At 40.0% G+C, this 18,109-nt stretch overlaps 1 protein-coding gene across 1 annotated transcript in view; it reads right to left on the reverse strand.

The window, feature by feature from the left end:
- Positions 1 to 18,109, reverse strand: part of pclob (piccolo presynaptic cytomatrix protein b) — a 57,627-nt gene that overhangs the window by 15,869 nt on the left and 23,649 nt on the right. The window contains 8 exon segments of the mRNA XM_025056345.1: positions 778 to 1,798; positions 2,527 to 3,355; positions 3,870 to 4,135; positions 4,672 to 6,203; positions 6,530 to 8,669; positions 8,702 to 9,828; positions 9,831 to 12,864; positions 13,736 to 14,554. Coding sequence (XP_024912113.1) covers positions 778 to 1,798; positions 2,527 to 3,355; positions 3,870 to 4,135; positions 4,672 to 6,203; positions 6,530 to 8,669; positions 8,702 to 9,828; positions 9,831 to 12,864; positions 13,736 to 14,554 — 10,768 coding nt within the window.

Genomic DNA, 18,109 nt, shown 5'->3' on the forward strand with positions numbered 1-18,109 from the left:
AGCAGTTGCCAATGGATTATCGTCAATACTGCCTAATGAAAATCAGAATGAACAATTGATTGACAAATCGTTATCGGAGAAAAAAACGGAAAACGATTCTTACAGATATTACATAATTATGCTAATATCGGCCAATAATATTGGTTGGCCAATGTTATCGGTAATCACTATTATTATTACTGTTATTATTACTTTTTACTTTACTCTTTGCTTTAACAAAATATTTAAATGAACTTTTGAAAAAAAGATTGGTCACACCTTTATCTCAGCATTTCTTACTCTAAGTCAGTACTTCTCAAATAGTGGGGTGGGCCTCTCTGGGGGGCTGCGGTGAGGTGCCAGGATGGGACGTGAGGGGGTTCCAATGGAATATGGCACGCTGGACATAAGTGTACCACTGCTGTGATGCTTGAATGATAACAAGCCTCCAGTCACTAGGTGGCAGCAACTCAGACAATGGTTTGTACAGATAAAAATATACATGTTATCAGGCTCTCAATAATATTTAAATTTGCGGCAGTGTGGGTCAGGGGTTATTGTATTACTATTGGCCATGAGGATCAGACAGTTATTTGTATTGTTTGAAAAAATATCCATATTGTGCATCCCTACATGACAGAATAAAAAAAAATAGAACTTATAAAGACCAAATTAAAAGACAAATGATAAACACAATTGTGGTTAGTAAACCAAATGAATGCGTTCACAAACCATTGGCATGCAGTACAAGCAGTTTCACAGAGTCGAGTTTTTGCAAGGTTCTGAGGTTCCCTTTACCTTCACTGTCAGACATGGCACCTTGCAAGTCATCCATGATGAATGCAATGTCTCGATCAAATCCACGTGTGAGAGATTCCTCCCTCATATGTTGCTGCACCTCTGGCAGAGAATGACTTGACCCAAATTGATCCCTGGAGTCTGCCGAGATTGGAGGAAGAGGACCAGCTGAGGCTCTGGCCATGCCCATAGGCTGCCCCACTGGACTCAGAGGACTTTCTTCCTCGGAATTCTGAGCCACAATTGGTATACGGCCGCGGCTCTGGCTGATTGGTAAACTTGTCGGCTTTGCTCTTGCTGCTCCAGGAGCAAAGGCAGCATCTAGAACCTCTCCCTCTGTTTTAAGTCTAAGTGAGGAGCTTGATAAGTCCCGTTTGATGGATAGATCCAAACCATAGACAGAGGAGGGACGGGAGGAAGGGCGGGAGGAAGGTCGAGAACAAGTGCCACCTGGGTAAGTCGCATCATCCTGGCCAGTACTTGCTCCAAAGCCAAGGTTTAGAGAACAAGCTAGGTTGGGTCCCAAAGAAGAGCCCAAATATTTTTGTTGCTCAGACAAATTCTTTCTTAGACCAAATGTTATCTCATCCTGAAATAACCGGGCTCTAGCAGCTGCAACGGATGCCCCAGATCCCATGTAATTTCTAAAATCAGGTTCCAGGTCCCTATTCTCCTGAATTGGAGAAAACTTTGTTACAGCTTTAGGGTCTATTAGACCCTTTTTGTTTTTCATCTGTTTCTGGTAAAGCGCAGCTGTTGGAAGTTGCTTTGCAGCCTGTTTTTCAAGGGTGAGTCTGCCAATGGTGTATTTCTCTCCTTTAGAAAAGTGGCGAAAACTGCTGTCACTGGGGAGATACGATGGTAGACTGAGACCTGTTAAGTGTTCGAGTCCCTCGGCTCCTCGTCTAAACTCCTGTTTGATTTGTTGCTTCAGCAGTTTTAGCTCGTAAGGCTCCTCTATCGTGTCATCTTCCCCTTTTCCATAACTTTGAAGACGGGATGTGCCTAAAAAATCTGCCACCTAAAAAAAAAACATCAATATCTGTAGTAAGCTTTGGAATTAAGTTAAAGGAATGCAACTAGTGACACAAAACTGGACAGACAGAGAGTGTCAACAAACTAAGCTGGCATCTTGTCAGTTTTATCGCTAAAATGAAAAATAAGAAAAAAAAGATAACTCACTTAAAAAACTAGAGATCTGAGATCTCTTAAAATGTATGAAATGTATGACATTTTTTCATTCATTTAAGAACTTTAACATCTGCCATGGATTTTGATTGCCAATATTTTGTAAACATGTGTAAGCTTGATAACTCACTTTAAAAACTAGAGATCTGAGATCTCCTAAAATGTATGAAATGTATGACGTTTTTTTTATTAATTTAAGAACTTCAACATCTGCCATGGATTTTGATCCATTGAACCAATATTTTGTAAACATGTGTAAGCTTGTGTTGGAGCATGTTAATAAAGTTAAAAAATAACTGAATGTCTTTTGGCATTTTTTTTACCTGAATGTGCAGAATTCTGATTGCTTTACAGAGGTACATACTGTGTTATGTTACACTTGTAATATATACCTTAATTTCCCAATGGGAACTCCAGAGGGATTAATACATTTCTATCTATCTGTCTATTCTGAGAGAGTGGGAGTAGAAAGAGAAAGAGATAAATAGAGAGAAAAAGAAAACAATAACATGAAACAACAACAAACGTAATTACAGAAGTTTGTAACAATATGGCATTTACCTCTGCTGTGCGCCTGACCTCTGCTGCTCTGAGTAGTCTGTCTGCTTTAGACAATTCTTTATCGGGCAGATTGAATCCAGACCCCATGACGGAATTGCTCAGCCCAGCTGAAGCCTTAGTGAGCTCCCCTATGTCTTCAATCAGCACGTAGTTCCTTGCATTATGCTGGTCAATATCGGTATAAAAAGAATCTGCTGAAATGCTGGACATGGGACTGGAAGCCATGCTCCTTTCCTCTATCCCAAGCCTTAAATCCAAAGAGCCGTACTTGCCTCCCAAATGAGCCACTCCATATCCACTTTCTGCAGAGGTTGGTACGATTATCAGCGGCTGATTGCGTATCACTTCATAATTGGTAGTGATCTTGGGCTCTAAGTCAGACAGCGTGGTTTGTCGCTGTTTTCCCTGCTGCAAAAGCAACGCATGCTGGTAGCTACTTGCCTGAGCCTGCGTTTGGGAGAGGGATATAGTTGCGTAAGGAGACACTTGTTGGTTGTAAAGGGATTGCTGCTGGTACAGATTCTGTTGGGTGTACTGGCTTGTAGTTTGGGTCTGGGGGACATAGTGGGCATAGTGAGAGTACGGACTTGTTAGAGTGTTGTACTGAGAGTCCGCTTCTGTATGTGGGGTAATATATTGATCAAACTCTGATTGTGGAGCGGTCCGTGGTCTCTCCAGGCTATCTCCCCCTGTTCCTCTAATGTTGCTAACCTCGCTGTCAGACATGTAATCTCTTTCCTCTGCCACCCCCTGTAGATAAGCTCTTTCTCTCTTCTCTCTCTCCTTTAGCAGCGCCTCCTTACGCCGGTTGATACCCATCTCCAAGTACCTATAGTTGATGAGGAAAAAAAAAAGTTGTAGAAATCAAGTGCAAATAATTTGGCTTACAATACAATATAAAACCAAATATTTTCCTCACACCATTGTACCTTTTACTATGTGTGAGTGTGATGAAGTCTCACTGTCAAGGCAGCCTTTTAGCCCATAAGCTATCGAGGTGAGATGGGAATCATGCAGATGAATTAGGAACGAGGAATACAGCAGAGGGATGAATGCAATGATATTGGTGAAAAAACAGCATATTAATAATTATCAACCAGGAAAAGATAGGTTGATAACTGATGATTATATACCCATTTTTTTATCCAGTACTCTCGTTACTGTTTATATATTGTTCCTGTTTGTTTTAAATGTACAGTACTAAATCATGCGAAACCATAAAATTAAATCGAAACATCCCTACTACTAGCACAAGTGATGAATGGGTTAATTTAGCATAATGAAGATAAAAAGCATCCTATTGAAAATACACTGTTTACTCTGTAAACACTGTGGAATCTCACCGCAGCTTGGCGTCAATCTCCTTTTCTTCTTCATCTAGCTCTGCCTGTTTCTTGCGAAGTTTGGAAGATTCTCTTTCCACAAGATCAAGCTCCTTGTCAATGTCCTGCAGAATCTTTGCACGAGCCATTGTTGTACTGCGGGCGATGCGGCGACGTGCTGAGCTGTTGCTATAGCCAGACCTTCCTATCAGAGACTCGTCCTCAAGAGGGGGGTCTGGTAATGTTCGTTTCACCTTTTTTCCTGTGCTGGAAGGTGAACCTCTGCCCTGTAACGTAGCACAATATATCATTAAATAAACTATATTCATAGACAACATACTATTTAAATCTTTTTAGCACATTTTCAAAAACCCTTTACCAACTTGTCAAAAGTTGACAAACCTTTAGCGTTAGGTATTGGTCTTTTTGGAAGCAAGCAACCAAAGATTAGGACAACACAGAACACAACCTCTCACACAGAAAATTTCTTCCTTTATGTAGCTTATTTGTTATTAATGTTATAAATAAAACCAGGCAAACATAACAATCCGTATCTTTAGTTTCCAAATGAGTAGAAGAATAAATGCAAAAAATGTGATGGGACATAGTGTAAAAACTTGCCTTTCCCAAATTTATTTTACTGGTATTTTGAAGTCCTCATATTCAAAACACTTATTAAGTACAATATGTTTTATGAATTGAGAGTTATTTAAGCATGTGGTTGCAACTCAGATGGGAGTCGCCATTACAGGAAAGTGGTTTCTATGTGTCACAAGTTCTTTTTTCATTAATATATATATATATATTATTCATTTATACTTACTGTATAAATGTCTGCAGTGTATCCAACCATCCTGTCCTCTGTAGAAGGACTAAGGGACACTGGGTCAGATAAAGATTTCTGTCCAGTCTTCAACATTCTTGTTGGCAATTTTTCCCCTGCAAGTGACTTTTCAGGTGATGAAGGGGAGATTGTACTGTAGAAAACTCTAGACTTTGCTGGGAATTCTGCTGAAAGGTGTGTGTTGTAGCCCACCACGTTGGATCTTCTATCGGTATTTGTCTGACAGCCTAAACTGCCACCTCTCTGAGAGGTCTCAGAAGCCGAGATGTGTTTATTTATTTGGACCTTATTATCTATTTGGACGATGGGATGTTTAAAAGTTCCAGAGTGGTCAGTCTGGACCGATATTTCTGCTACTGTCTGGACTGCAATGCTGGAGACCTTTGAGCCATGTTTCCCATCATTACTGTGTTTTCTGGAGCGCCGACGAGCTTTTGTAGGAGCATCCCATTTTTCATGATCTTCATCATCAGACTGAGCTGAGCTTTCGACACTTTTCCGCATTTTCTTTCTCTTCCCTGCATGGTGTTTTTCAGCCGAATCTTCGTCATCTGTCTGAACTCCACTGTCAATAATTTTTTTGCCTGTGTCTTCGTCAGCTTGAAGCTTTCTTTCTAAACTCAATTGAGCATTGTTATTCTGTGACTGCATTCTAGCTGATGGCATTGAAGGCTTATCTTTAACTGGCCAATACTGGCCACTATCCCCCACTCCTGCATATTTGGCATCTAGGAGTTTTCCTGTCAAACTACTAATACCATAGTGCTCATCCAGCTGGCGCTGAAGTTGCAACTGGAGTTGCTGGATTTGCTGCAGCTGCTCTTTTTGCTGGGCATAGGTCTCCTGCTGGGCTACTATGTGTGCATGGTGTTCTTCCTCTTGTTGCAAAAGAAGCTGCTGTTTCAGTGCCTGAAGTTCCTCAAGTTCCCTCTGTACCATCAACTGTTCCTGTTCACGGTAACGCTGAATCTCTTGCCTCTCCCATTCCAGCTCCTCTGCAAGGCATAGTTGTTTAAGCTTCTCAAGCTCGAGGATTTCTCTTTCCAACTGATACTTGGCCATCTTAGTGTTGTCTAGGCCAGGGAGTATTGGAGAAGACGCTAAAACACTAAGAGAGGCAGCAATTGCTTCCAGGGTCACATCGGAGTACATTTCTGGATAGCCAGTGATAATGTCAGTCAAAGCCATTGGTAAAAAGTCAACAGGTATTTCTGTGTCGAAAGGAATTACGTGTCCTGTGTCTAGAGTTGGAATGAAGCCATATGGATGTGGTAATGCCTGGGTCTGAGCTGCTAATTTAGGAGCTATGGTCGTACTGAAGATAGAGCCTGGCTGAGTTGTAACTGCATATGTAGATGGAACTGTAGCAGTAAAAGAAGCGTAAGCGATTCCGTTGGAGGTCCTTACAACACCATTTACACCCAAACCACCTGCTGGAACAAGGGAGTTTGAAGTCGATGTCTTTCCGGGGTAGACTCCAGTTGCTTTACTTGTGTAGTCTAGAGCTGTACCTGTCATAATAAGTCGAGAAATACATAGGTAACTTAACATATTTTAAAATACAGAGTAATGTAAATTAAGAAAAATGTTGAAACAAAGACATGCTTATTTGCAGTTTCTTTTTGGCTAGCAGCATGCAAAGCCAAAATATTAAGGAACCACATGCAGGCACACACATGCATCTGTGTCAAGAAAAAAAAAACATGCATGTTAATATTCAATCGAAACACAATATTTAGATAAAAGTAAAAATGATAAACGTTTAGAATTTAAGAAAGCAAAATTAATTCATGCAAAATTTAAAAGCAATTAAAACAAAATCAAATACGGTACTTGCCTGCAGAAGAAGCATTGAAGTCCATTGTCTGATGTACATCACAGAGATAGTTATTGTTATTCTTGGCATCATGTAAAGGGCCTTCCTCCTGGTTCCGGAAGCTCTCTGATTCACTTAAACGTTTGACATCTTTGGTTCCATACATTTCTGCATTATACGGGTAATGACCATGTGTCTCTGGCTGGGTTATAACTTGGGGTTGTGTACTACACCTTCTCGTACAAGGGAGTTTGTAAATGACATCGCAGCAAACAGTCCTCCTACCAGCCGTAAGGTCAACAGGCGTACCGTCGTCCTCCAAAATTGTGGTTATTACGCCTGGGCTGGTACTGAATGATGCAATCATAGTTCTCGTTGGTTTGTAGATTGATAGATCCATGGCCCCAGTGGCTTCTGGAAAAAGAACAGAACTTCCACTTGGTTGTTTCAGCTTTGGTGAAACAAGAGTTCCAAAGGATAAATTAATGGGTATGTCCTGGACTGTAGTTGTCACAGTACTGACCACAGGTGGAGAATTCACAGGTCTGTATATGATCTGTGCAAGGGGCTCAAAGGACTTGCTTGTTGTTAGAGAGACAGGCAACGATTTAACTGCTGTCTGCAATTTGTCTGGTTTCTCCACAGCAGCTCTGTTATATGAGGCAATTGTGGCTGTGCATGTTACTATCGTGATGTTGTCTGTGACCACAGACAATATGTTGGAAGCGACAGGGTATGAACTAAGATTTACTATCTCCGGCTGCACTGCTGTGATTGGGCGTCCACTGAAATCACTTGAAAAGGAGTGGTGATGTGAGTCAGGCTGCGTAAGATCCATTCCCTTTTCAGTCATTTTTATCCCTGCTCTAATTGTACGTAAATCAATGACATCGGTGGGATACATTCCCTTTACATTCTGTTTCGGAAGAGGTGAAATTTGAGCTACATCTGGTTGCACAGTGATTGCTGCACTTTGTGTTGAATCTTGTGGCAGTCCTTCATGAACAACAGAAATTCTTGTACTTTGGACGTCACTGGTAGTCAACTGGGTTTCATGGAATTTACTTAAAGAAGAAATTGAAGAATATATGTTGCTTCCATTTGGAACAATATTTTCTAGTCTACACATTTCTTGGGTTTTAATAGAATCCTGTTCAACTGCAGTGGTCGCTACTGGAGCCAAAGAGATATTCCCTAAAATATCCTGTGATGTTGGTATTGAAGTTCTCCTGTTGACTGTCCCGGTGCTTATTATCCCCAAAGGCTGATCCTTTTCACATTCCCAGGATATCACTTGAGGTTGATTTACTGAAGTAATAGACTCTCTCCTACAGGGAACATAAACTCTACATTCTTCCGTATGATTTTCCTCTAGAGGTGGAATGTGCACTACTAGTTCCTTTTGTACTGGTTGATGCATGGTCATGGTTTGTCTTTCGATTGCTGCAGATGCCTCAGATATAACAACCTGTGTGGGTATATCATCTTCTTCAAGATAATACATTTTTGTTTGCACTGTCTTTTTCTCTTCAATAGTTTCCTTAGGTGTCATAACTGTGACTGGCATGGATGGTGATACTGGAGTTCGACTTTGATATATCATTTCGGTTACAACCTCAGTAGGAGTTTCCCTTTCATGCCTCAATGCTGTGACCTCTTGTGGTACAGAAGAATGTAAAATGACTGCGTGTGGTACATAAGTAACAGGAGGTCCTTCTGGCTGCATTGCTATTTGTTGAGCTTCATTAACAACACGTGACTTTGTTTCTTCTAAAGGTTGGAAAGTATGTGATAATAATGAAAGTTCTGCAACGGTGCATTGGTCCGTGGGTAAAATATGTCCCATAGTGCTACTAACTGCTTTGATTTCATGCGGCTGCTCTTCAGTGTGGATATGCTGATCGTTTCCAAGCATTAAAGATTTGGTAGACTCCTCTGGAATATATGGAAAAGCCATCAGTTCTTTTTGGAGCACTTGTGTTTGGAATATATCCTGTGTAGGAGGAACAGTTGACTGGAAGGCAGTTGATATGGTTTGTTTTACCACTGAGTGTGAGGATTGCAGTGGTGCAATTACATCTTGTTTCAGTGGTTGTGATTGGACCAATTCAGTTTGTACCGGGGCCTGAGGTAAGGAAAATAGTTGTGATGGGTCACTTTTTGCATCTGTTAAAATAATGAGGTTGCCTGAGGTAAGGAAAATAGTTGTGACGGGTCACTTTTTGCATCTGTTAAAATAACTTGATGCTGAAAAGCAGATGACAAAGACTGTGGTCCTACTCCGGGTTTATGTGTTTGAGGTTGAATATTATCCTCGGTGTAGGGAGGGATTGAAATAGCTACAGAGATTGTTTTAGGCGGTAGAAGTGGGTAGGTAATTGACTGTTCTTTAAGTACATTCGGTTTCTTTATTGGAATAGGTACAGTCTGCGCTTGGATGCGTGTACCCACGACTTCAGCTGCAGATGGTGATGGATGTACCCAAGATGACAGGGAGTCTCTCTCGTTTTTCACTTGATCATCAACTCCCACAGAAGGTGAGGCATGGTCCATTGCTTTAGTTGGTGGTACAGGTATAGTAGGTAGTTGCCTTACCAAGGGAATAGAGGCTCTGTGCATTTTTGCTTGTGCCAAAAACGTCTCAGCATGGGGTTTTTGTTCAATAGTTGTCCTCTGGATCCCTGAGACACATGTAGATGAAATTGATTCTCGTCTAGTAGGTGCTTGGACTGTTATAACTTCTGTTGGTGAGCCGGGTTCAGAAGGAAGAGTTATTACTACATATGTTTGCAAACTTCTAGAATGCCTTGGAGACACAGGTGACTTAGGAGATGATGTTCCTAAGTTTGACTCAACAGGTCGCGTCAAGCTAAAAGACAGAGCATTCGGCGGTTCTTTGGATCTGGGTAGTGTTGCAGCTTTAGATCCTGTAGAAAAAGGTGGTGGCTTCACACTCTCTCCTGGCTTGTGACTGAACACCAATCCAGCTGGAATTAATATAGGTTTAGGTGGTATAGGTGGTGGAGGTCTACTGCAAGCTCCCTGTGATGTAGTCACTCCAGTGGAAAAACCTGGAGACACTGGATGAACTGCTGACTTTGGTAATCTAATCAAATAAGGTGGTGGTGTATCTACTACAGGTATTTCTACTGTGTCCACAGCATTTGTCTCTGTCATAACCCTAGGCAGAAGTTGAGATGGTGACAGTTTAGGTGACAGTAAAGAACCTGCACTAGATATATCCAATCCTGAATCTGTAGCTACTGATCCTGTGCTATCAACATCATGATGATTTTGCCCAAGTATACATATCTTTTCCTCGGACTTTGCCCAAGTATACATATCTTTTCCTCATGTGGTACTACAATGACTACATGCTCCTTTCCTGTTGGGGTCATAATGTGAGGTGCAACCATATTGTTTGGTTTTGCATCCTCTATTCTTGGTTGTTTATCAACAATTACAGATTGCATTAGCTGTGAGGATACTGTGATTGTAGTTGCGATCGTAGTAGTCGTGCTGGGGTTGACATCCTGAGCAGTCTTTACCAGTGGCAGTTCAGCATTAGGCTCGGGTGAATACACTGACGTAGAACGGGGTGGAGGTGGAGGTGGGACTTTCTTTTTGACTACAGTTGTTGATGCCAGAGCAGGTGAAACTGACTTGGGTGTTTGAACTTGAGCTGCAACTACAACTGGGCTTGTTGGAAAAACCTGTTGTACAGGGAATGAATGTACAACTTTGGCTGTGGCACCAACAGAGGAGGTCATTTGCACTGAAACTGGTATTGATGTTTGTGCAACCATTGGAGATGTTGTTGAGACAAGGTCAGGCATCTGAACAATCACTGGCTCTGGGCATAATGTCACAGATGTTGTAACAGCATGAGCCGAAACTGGAGTTGAGATTGCTACAGATGTATTCTTAACGAGGGCAGTAGGCTGTGCTGTAACCACAAGTGGTGTAAGACTTGGCACTGAGGTGTGGATAACAGCTTGTGTCTCAACAGGCATCTGAGATGGGGATGAAACCAAGTCTGGCATTTGAACTACAACTGGCCCAGATGGAATCTCAACTTGGGCTTGACTTGAAAATTCAGAAGGCCTAACATCACCAGCTGCGGTTGCCTGGAATTTAGTAGGATCAGAAATCACATCTGGAATTGTCACTATGGTAGCTAGAGTAGAATGGGAAACCGAGCCTTCTCTTGACAATACCACAGTTGATGTTGCTGTTGTTATTTGTTGTGAGATGTCTGAAGGTGAATTCAGTCCAAAAGAAACTGGAAGTGTTGGTTCAGCTAAATGGGGTATAGCTGATGACAAGGACTTTTGAGTCTGGAAGTGGTATGTAGCATTTGAAACCAAAATGGAATCTGGAGAGGATGGTGAGGTTGGGGGTGATACTGGTGATACAGGTGAAGGTGTGGTTGTGAGTTCTGGGGCTGAAATTGGAATCGGAATTGGTTTGGGCTGTGGAATTTCACAAACTACGCATAAGGGATTTATCTCTGTTTCAAAGAAAGGTGGGCTTGTGCATGGCTCTTCTTTAGTCCCAGAGTCATCGCTGGGTGTAATGTCAGATGAAACAGCGACTACATAGTCATCTGCAAAGCTGTCATCTTCTTCCTCACCAGATGAACACTGTGTAATTTTGAGGTCTGGTATGGGGAACAATGACTTGCTGAATGCCGGGTCTTGGGGAATCATTGGCCTCACAAAACATATTGATGTACTTGGAGTACATGGTATAACTGTTACTTCTGTGCGTTTGGGGGGATCAGTGGGCCGTGGTGGAGCTGGTCGTTTCTTTTTCTTAATGGGTACCTCACTACAAATTTCACTGCTAAGATTGTCAGTTTCTTCAGTGAATAATGTCTCTTCTCTTGGTATTGTAATCACGCATGTGTCATCTGCAACTGCTGGAGGCTCACTGACTGAAGCTTCAGCAGATATATCCATAGCAGTCTGGGATTGATTATATTCTTCCTCTATCATCATGAGTTCTCTTTTTTTCTGCATCATCTCTTTATAAACTTCTCCCGGTGACCTGAGGTTTTGAAGCGATTCTAAGCTGGTGTCATCATGAGCTGTACGCTCTTCAGAGTCGCTCAGTCTAATATCAGACTCCTCTACCAATGATTCATAAAGATAGTCTTCAATTGTCATTCCTCCAAAGAGCGGCTCAATGTCTGGAGGGGTCTCACCAGGAATACATTTTGTCTTCTGAAATAATTCTTCATATGATTCCTCAACACTCTTGAGCGATTTTGTCACAGAAGGAGTATACGGTATTACTGTTGGTGAAGGCTTACGTCCTCTCTGTACTCTGTACTCTGGTTCTGGTTCTGATTCTATACAGGAATAGTATTTAGATTCAGACGTTTGAATATTTAAAGCTCTTCCTGGAATTTCACTTTGGTCCTCTGTGCCTAAAACATCATTAGGTAAGGGCACTGGATGACCATGGGCCATGACTTCATCTTGGTCTTTCTTAAACTCCTCCTCTTCTGAAGAGTTTTCAAATGGTGAGAGAGGCTGATGTTGCTGCCTATGTTTACCTTTGCCATGTTTTTCCCAACTGAATTTACTATGACTAGGACTGCTGTCATCATCTTCTTCAAGAGAAGAGGCTGATGTAGGTGAAGACAATGGAGTGAAGCAAGATGCCTGAATACTTGATGATCCTTTGGACAGGGATTCTGTGATGCTCTCTTTTTCTTCGTCATGGCTAACCTCTTCCACAGTACTACTGGACACTGCCTGGAGAAAATCTTGTTCTGTTTCAGTGTCAAGACTTAAGTGGACTTTTTTCAAAGCATTATCCACAATATTAACATTCGTGGGTTCATCATTTGATAAATTCTTGTCTTTCTCGTCCGCCCAAAAAGACATTTGTCTTTCATTATTTGTATAAATCATTTGCCTTTGAATAACATCTGCATCTTCAGCAGAGGAGTCAGTAGTTTCAGTTTTGCTGTCCTTGCTGCTGGATGAAAGGTTTGTCACTTTGAGCTTTTTTCTCTTAATTTCATGTGATGGTGACAATTCAGGTGATGGTGACAATTCACTTTCACTGCCCTCATCCATTGCTTCAGCACTAAGGTGTTTTTCCTCAACATCAACATCTGCCTTTACTGGTGTAAATGCTTCTTCGTCCATGTCCTTGATCTGTGTGTCACCAACCACCAGCCTTTCTTTTGTTCCCTGTAATACAGGGAAAACTTGGGGTTGATCATCATCTTGATCCTTTTCTTTGTATGTGGGCTTCTCTTTATGTGTTGTAACTAGAAGTGGACAGGATGGTGTAGAAAGGTTGCTTTCTTTACTTGGCTTTTTCCAGGTTTCATCTTTGTCCTAAAAGCAACAAAAATATGATTATTGTATTTACTTAATCGAACAGTTAAATCTATTTCAAAGTAATTATTTTTCTATGACTCAACTTAAATGGAAGACTTTATAAATACATCTATAAATTACCACATACATTACAATACAGTGTACTTAATTAAGTTATATCATGTGTCAACAACACAATTCAGAAAAGTATTTTAGTAGCTCACTTTAAAAAGAAATTTTTTTGGCAACCACAAACAAAAAAATGTGAATTGCATAAGACCCATTACATTTTCTGTAAAGGTATGTTATTCTAGTTTCTGTTATGTTTGACTGTTGGGAAAGAACCTGAGAAATTTGAGCCATCATCTGCATGCATGTAATCCTGAGATTCACACAAGGTAAGCAACCCAAAGCATTTGTATGACCCAATGTAGGTGAGATATGAATTACATAATATAATAATTTAATAAGAATTTGGTGTATTGGCTACACTAATACTACATTAATATAAAATATATAAATACCATTTAAAAAAAACACCAAAACCTCATTTTCTAAAAAAGAAAAAGAAAACATTTTTTGGTAACCTAATCTAATTCAAACTTAGTTAACAAAAAAAATGTTTTTTCTTTTTAATCAACTAAGCCTAAACTAAAACAGCTGTTGCTCACTACAATGGCAATGTATACTTTAGATGCGTAGTGTGTACCTTACTTTTAATCAGTACTGATAACAGAGACCATAATCTTTGATGTGAACCATATATTGCAATGATGTGTTTATACAGCAGCATTAATATAAAGATTGGCAGATAACTGAACATTTTTTTGTAAATTAAGGAATGAAATAACATGAAATACAAAAATAATTTGAATCTTGCAAAACTCACTTGACCAATGATGGCAGTTGTAGACACTTCTACTTTCTGTGATGCTGCCATTTTGCCACCAATATTTTCATCCACCTCATCGATGGAAGTCTTCACCTCTGCATGTCTTCCAGGTGTTTTGTCCAAAACCAACTGTGGATCCTGTGACATTGATAGCACATCCTCTTGCTGTAAAGGTTTTATTGAGGATTTCAGTATGATAGGTTCGTTAAATACCACATCCTTCAAAATATTTTCTGGATTAGCAGAGGGACTTGATAGTGACTTAACAACTACTGATTCAAATACTTCTACAGCTGTAGGGGAGGAATCTGCAGCAACAGTTGCTTTAACTGGGACTTTTGAGGAATCAGACAGGGAAGAGGCCATTTCTTTTTGACTGTCCCTGAGTTTTGGTTTTTGTTCCAAAGTTCCAATTGGTGCGGATTTGTGAACTTCAGTGTCTGGCACAGTATCTTGTTGTAGTACAGTGACCTTTTGTGGTAGGGTGTCAACGGGCACAGAAGATTTCTCATCTGTCTCGCCTTGCTCCTGATTTTGTTCCATTGCATGTGAAACATCAGATGTTTTGGTTTCATGCTTAATGAGGGTGTTATCCGCTTGAAGTATACTCATTTTAAGGACAGGTGTGGGCAGTGATTTTGACGTGGCAGGTGTAAGCTCTCTCTCCATTCTGTCTCCAAGTTCCATTTTGGGGTCTGCAACTTTGGCCTGAGTCTCTGATTTGTGAGGTACAGGTAGATTTAAAGGTTCTTCTCCAGAGTACTCAAGCTGTCCCAAAGCTCTTTGTGTATGGCAGGTAAGACACAGCCATTCATCCTGTGAATAAAAAAACATACATACAAAATGTTTAGGCAATATTCTTATGTAAAATTAAAATTGACCTAATTCCTGTACAAATTTGCAATAAATTAAACAAACAAACAAACAAAAAAGCCGCAACAATGGGTAAATACTTTTTTTTAACCTATATGTTTGAGAATAAAAATGGGTAAAATAACCAAGTGAGGGACAGTGAGTGCGACAGTGGAGGGTGGAAAAATTGAGCTCAGTTGAGCACTGGACAGCGTGACAGAGTATTGGGGGCATTAAGGGTAAGATAAGCACTGGGAGTGAGGACCCGATTTAGATGAGAGAAAGAGACAGAGAGAGAAAGAAATAAAGCAACGGGTAAAATAACCAAGTGACGGACAGTGAGTGCGATAGTGGAGAGTGAAAAATTGAGCTCAGTTGAGCACTCGTAAGTAGATGTTTCCTCGTATCAAGAGGAAAATCTTGCAAACATTGCTTACTTGTATCTTGGAAAACTCATATTACGGGTAGCTAATATCTTGGAGCCCCACTGTGTATAATGTATATAAATGTGTATAAATTTGCTTACATAATGCATATGTAAGTATGTGTGTAGGTGTATATATACAGTATATATATCCTCTTTTGCATATATATTTATATATATATATATATATAATGCATATATGTGCATGTGTGCGTCATAAATAATGTGTATAAATGTGCTTACATAATGCATATAAGTATGTGTGTAGGTGTATATATATACAGTGGGTACGGAAAGTAGTGCATGTGTGCGTATGTATATGTGTATATATGTACATCTTATATCTAGCCTATATAATATTATGTATTTTTGTATGTTATATTAGTTGTATAAATTTATATTGTTTATATATATGGCAGGGGGGGCTTAGTGGTTGCTCCCCGGGCGCTTATAAGCGGCCCACTCTTCACTTTGGTGATGGGTTAACCCCATCTTGACAGAAAATAACAGAAATGTAGAAATTTTAGCTAATTTATTAAAAAAGAAAAACTGAAATATCACATGGTCCAGCAAATGGCTGCAATGAAACAAAGAGTGACAAATTTAAAGGGGTCTGAATACTTTTCGTGCCTACTGTATATATATATACCATAAAGATAATGTGGTATACTTAATTTAGTATACATAATTCTAACATATAACAATAATAACAGAATAAAAATATAATAATGAATTATAATTAGGATTGCAATCTACTAACCTACTACTACTAATTTACTAACCTAATAATCTACTAATATTCACTCTAAAGGTTCTTCCTATTCACTGCTACTCCTGTTTGTATTTTATTGAATCTATTATTGTGTTAATCCTTTTGTTTTGATGCTGTACTGCTGGGAGAAAGGGAACTCCCAAGGGAATAATGAATTATCTATCTTCTGTCTAGCTTTCATTGTGGGAAGAACAAAGGGCTTCTTTATCTTAATCTTCATCTTATCTTAAAAAGAACTACAGGATGAAGCTGTAGACCAGACTGCAGTAGAGAAATGCAAGGGAGTAGGTATGGTCAGGCATAAAAACAAATCACAATTTGCAAGGTGAGGGACCATTGGGCAGATGGGAAATGCAAGTTGTGATCAAGCTGTTTCTTCAAAAGATTTAGCGCAATGCAGTTGCCTGCTCTGCAACCACATGCCCCAACAATACTATGCCACTTCCCTATCGCTCCCTCTGACTCTCTTGTGCTAATCACCATCATTTCATACCAGCAAGACAACAATGTCAGCCTGTTCCTGTAGACTCAACAAGGCAGGACATTGAGACACTTCACTGTTGTAAAAGTACTAAACATTACCGAAATAACTAATGATACTAGACAGAGTTTAAAGCATTTAAGATAAAAATGTTTTTATAACGAGCAGGCACTATAAATAACCTGTACAGACAAAGACATTAAGGGTTAGGATTAGGGTAAGGGTTGTGCCCTAACCCTAACCGTAACTAGCCAACCATCAATGCAGTCAGAAAATGACAGACAAGTGAAGCTGCTACTGGTGAAAATCACAACTCTGTTACAGCTATTGTAGCTGCTGATGTTGTGACTACAGCAACAGTTTTTTCCTGTAGGTATAAAGGTGCCGGTTTCTAAATGTAGAGTCTGTGGGTAACTTGTGTTTTTCTGTACCAAATTGTAACAAAACAAAACAATTTCAAACAACAAAAACTGATAGAAGATACAATAGCATAAATACTAGTTTCAAGGACTCTCCTCTGCTGCATCGTTGTGGTTTGTTTTTGTTCCGCTATACATAATCCTCATTACATCTGTCCATTGGCATATAAGCAAGCTTTGCCAATCTCGGATCTCTCGCAGTAACATAAGATTCTGCATTCTCTGAGCCACACTAGCCACAGATCCTGTTGCACTAATGCTATTACGCAACACTTATTCACTGTGATTCATTTTCACTGCTGTGGGTAGGTCCTCTCTTGAACTGTTATGTAAGACCTAAAGAGCCATCTTCCACATAGTCATGCAATGTAGCATTTGTATAACTTTTTTTTGGTTTATACTAAAGATCTATGATACTCTCTGTTATGTTCCCAGATAATGAAAACACTCACTGCACTATTTTGAAAATATGTTGTTGAAGCTTAAGGATTTCCATTATCTTGCTCCTTTAAAATAAGATCTTACTTTACATACACTGGGTGAAAACTAACTACTAAATTAAGCAGTGGAGAATGCTTTCAGTTCCAAGTTCCAGCCACTAAAAATGCTTCTTAAAATTTCCTGACAATTCATGGGAAAGGTTAACCCAAATTTATGTGAGGGTACCTTAAACATCTACCCTTTGTAACTTATATTAATTTCCCTAATTCAAAACATCAAGTCTATTGAAATTCATGGTATTATCAATAATCCTGTTGGTAAATTTTGTTGTAGCATTTGTAGCAACCATACTTTCAGTGTTCTTGCATTAGTTCACAATACAAGGTTAATACTTGCTATATGCAATGTAGTGGTTGACTGACACTACATTGCATGTCATGCAGTATATCGCATGCAATATATTGCAGGGGGAAAAAAGACAAAGGAAATGTTCACTACTCTTACCGCTGCTGCGCGAGGCACAGGAACAAATCCGCAGAGGTTGCACACAGAACATTTGCATTCGGTGCAGGTACTGAAGTTGGGTGGACTGTTGTTGAGTTCGACCTTGCAGAGTGGACAGACGGACAAACCAGTTTCGGAAGCACCTTGTTTTACCTCTGTAACTGTACTAACAGACTCTGATAAGGATTCCACTGCTTTTATCTCTGGAAATGCAGTAAGTTGGGCCAAGGTAGGTGGAACTGGTTTCTTAGCAACATCGGGTTTGTCCTTCATACGGGCTATCTTAGGAGAAACTGAAGGTGTAATCTGTTTAATATCCACAGCTGTGGTTGACATCTTAGGAGTAGTTAGTGGTGATCCAAGATCTACCATTTTCTTAGAAACAGTCTCATCAGACTTTGAGGCAGAGGGTTTTGCATTAGGAGCACCACAGTCCTGTTTTGGAGTTGGGGGTGGTGGTGCAGATTTAGTAGGAAAT

This window comes from Cynoglossus semilaevis, chromosome 6, assembly GCF_000523025.1.
Source record: "Cynoglossus semilaevis isolate Cse_v1.0 chromosome 6, Cse_v1.0, whole genome shotgun sequence".
Classification (NCBI taxonomy): Eukaryota; Metazoa; Chordata; class Actinopteri; order Pleuronectiformes; family Cynoglossidae; genus Cynoglossus; species Cynoglossus semilaevis.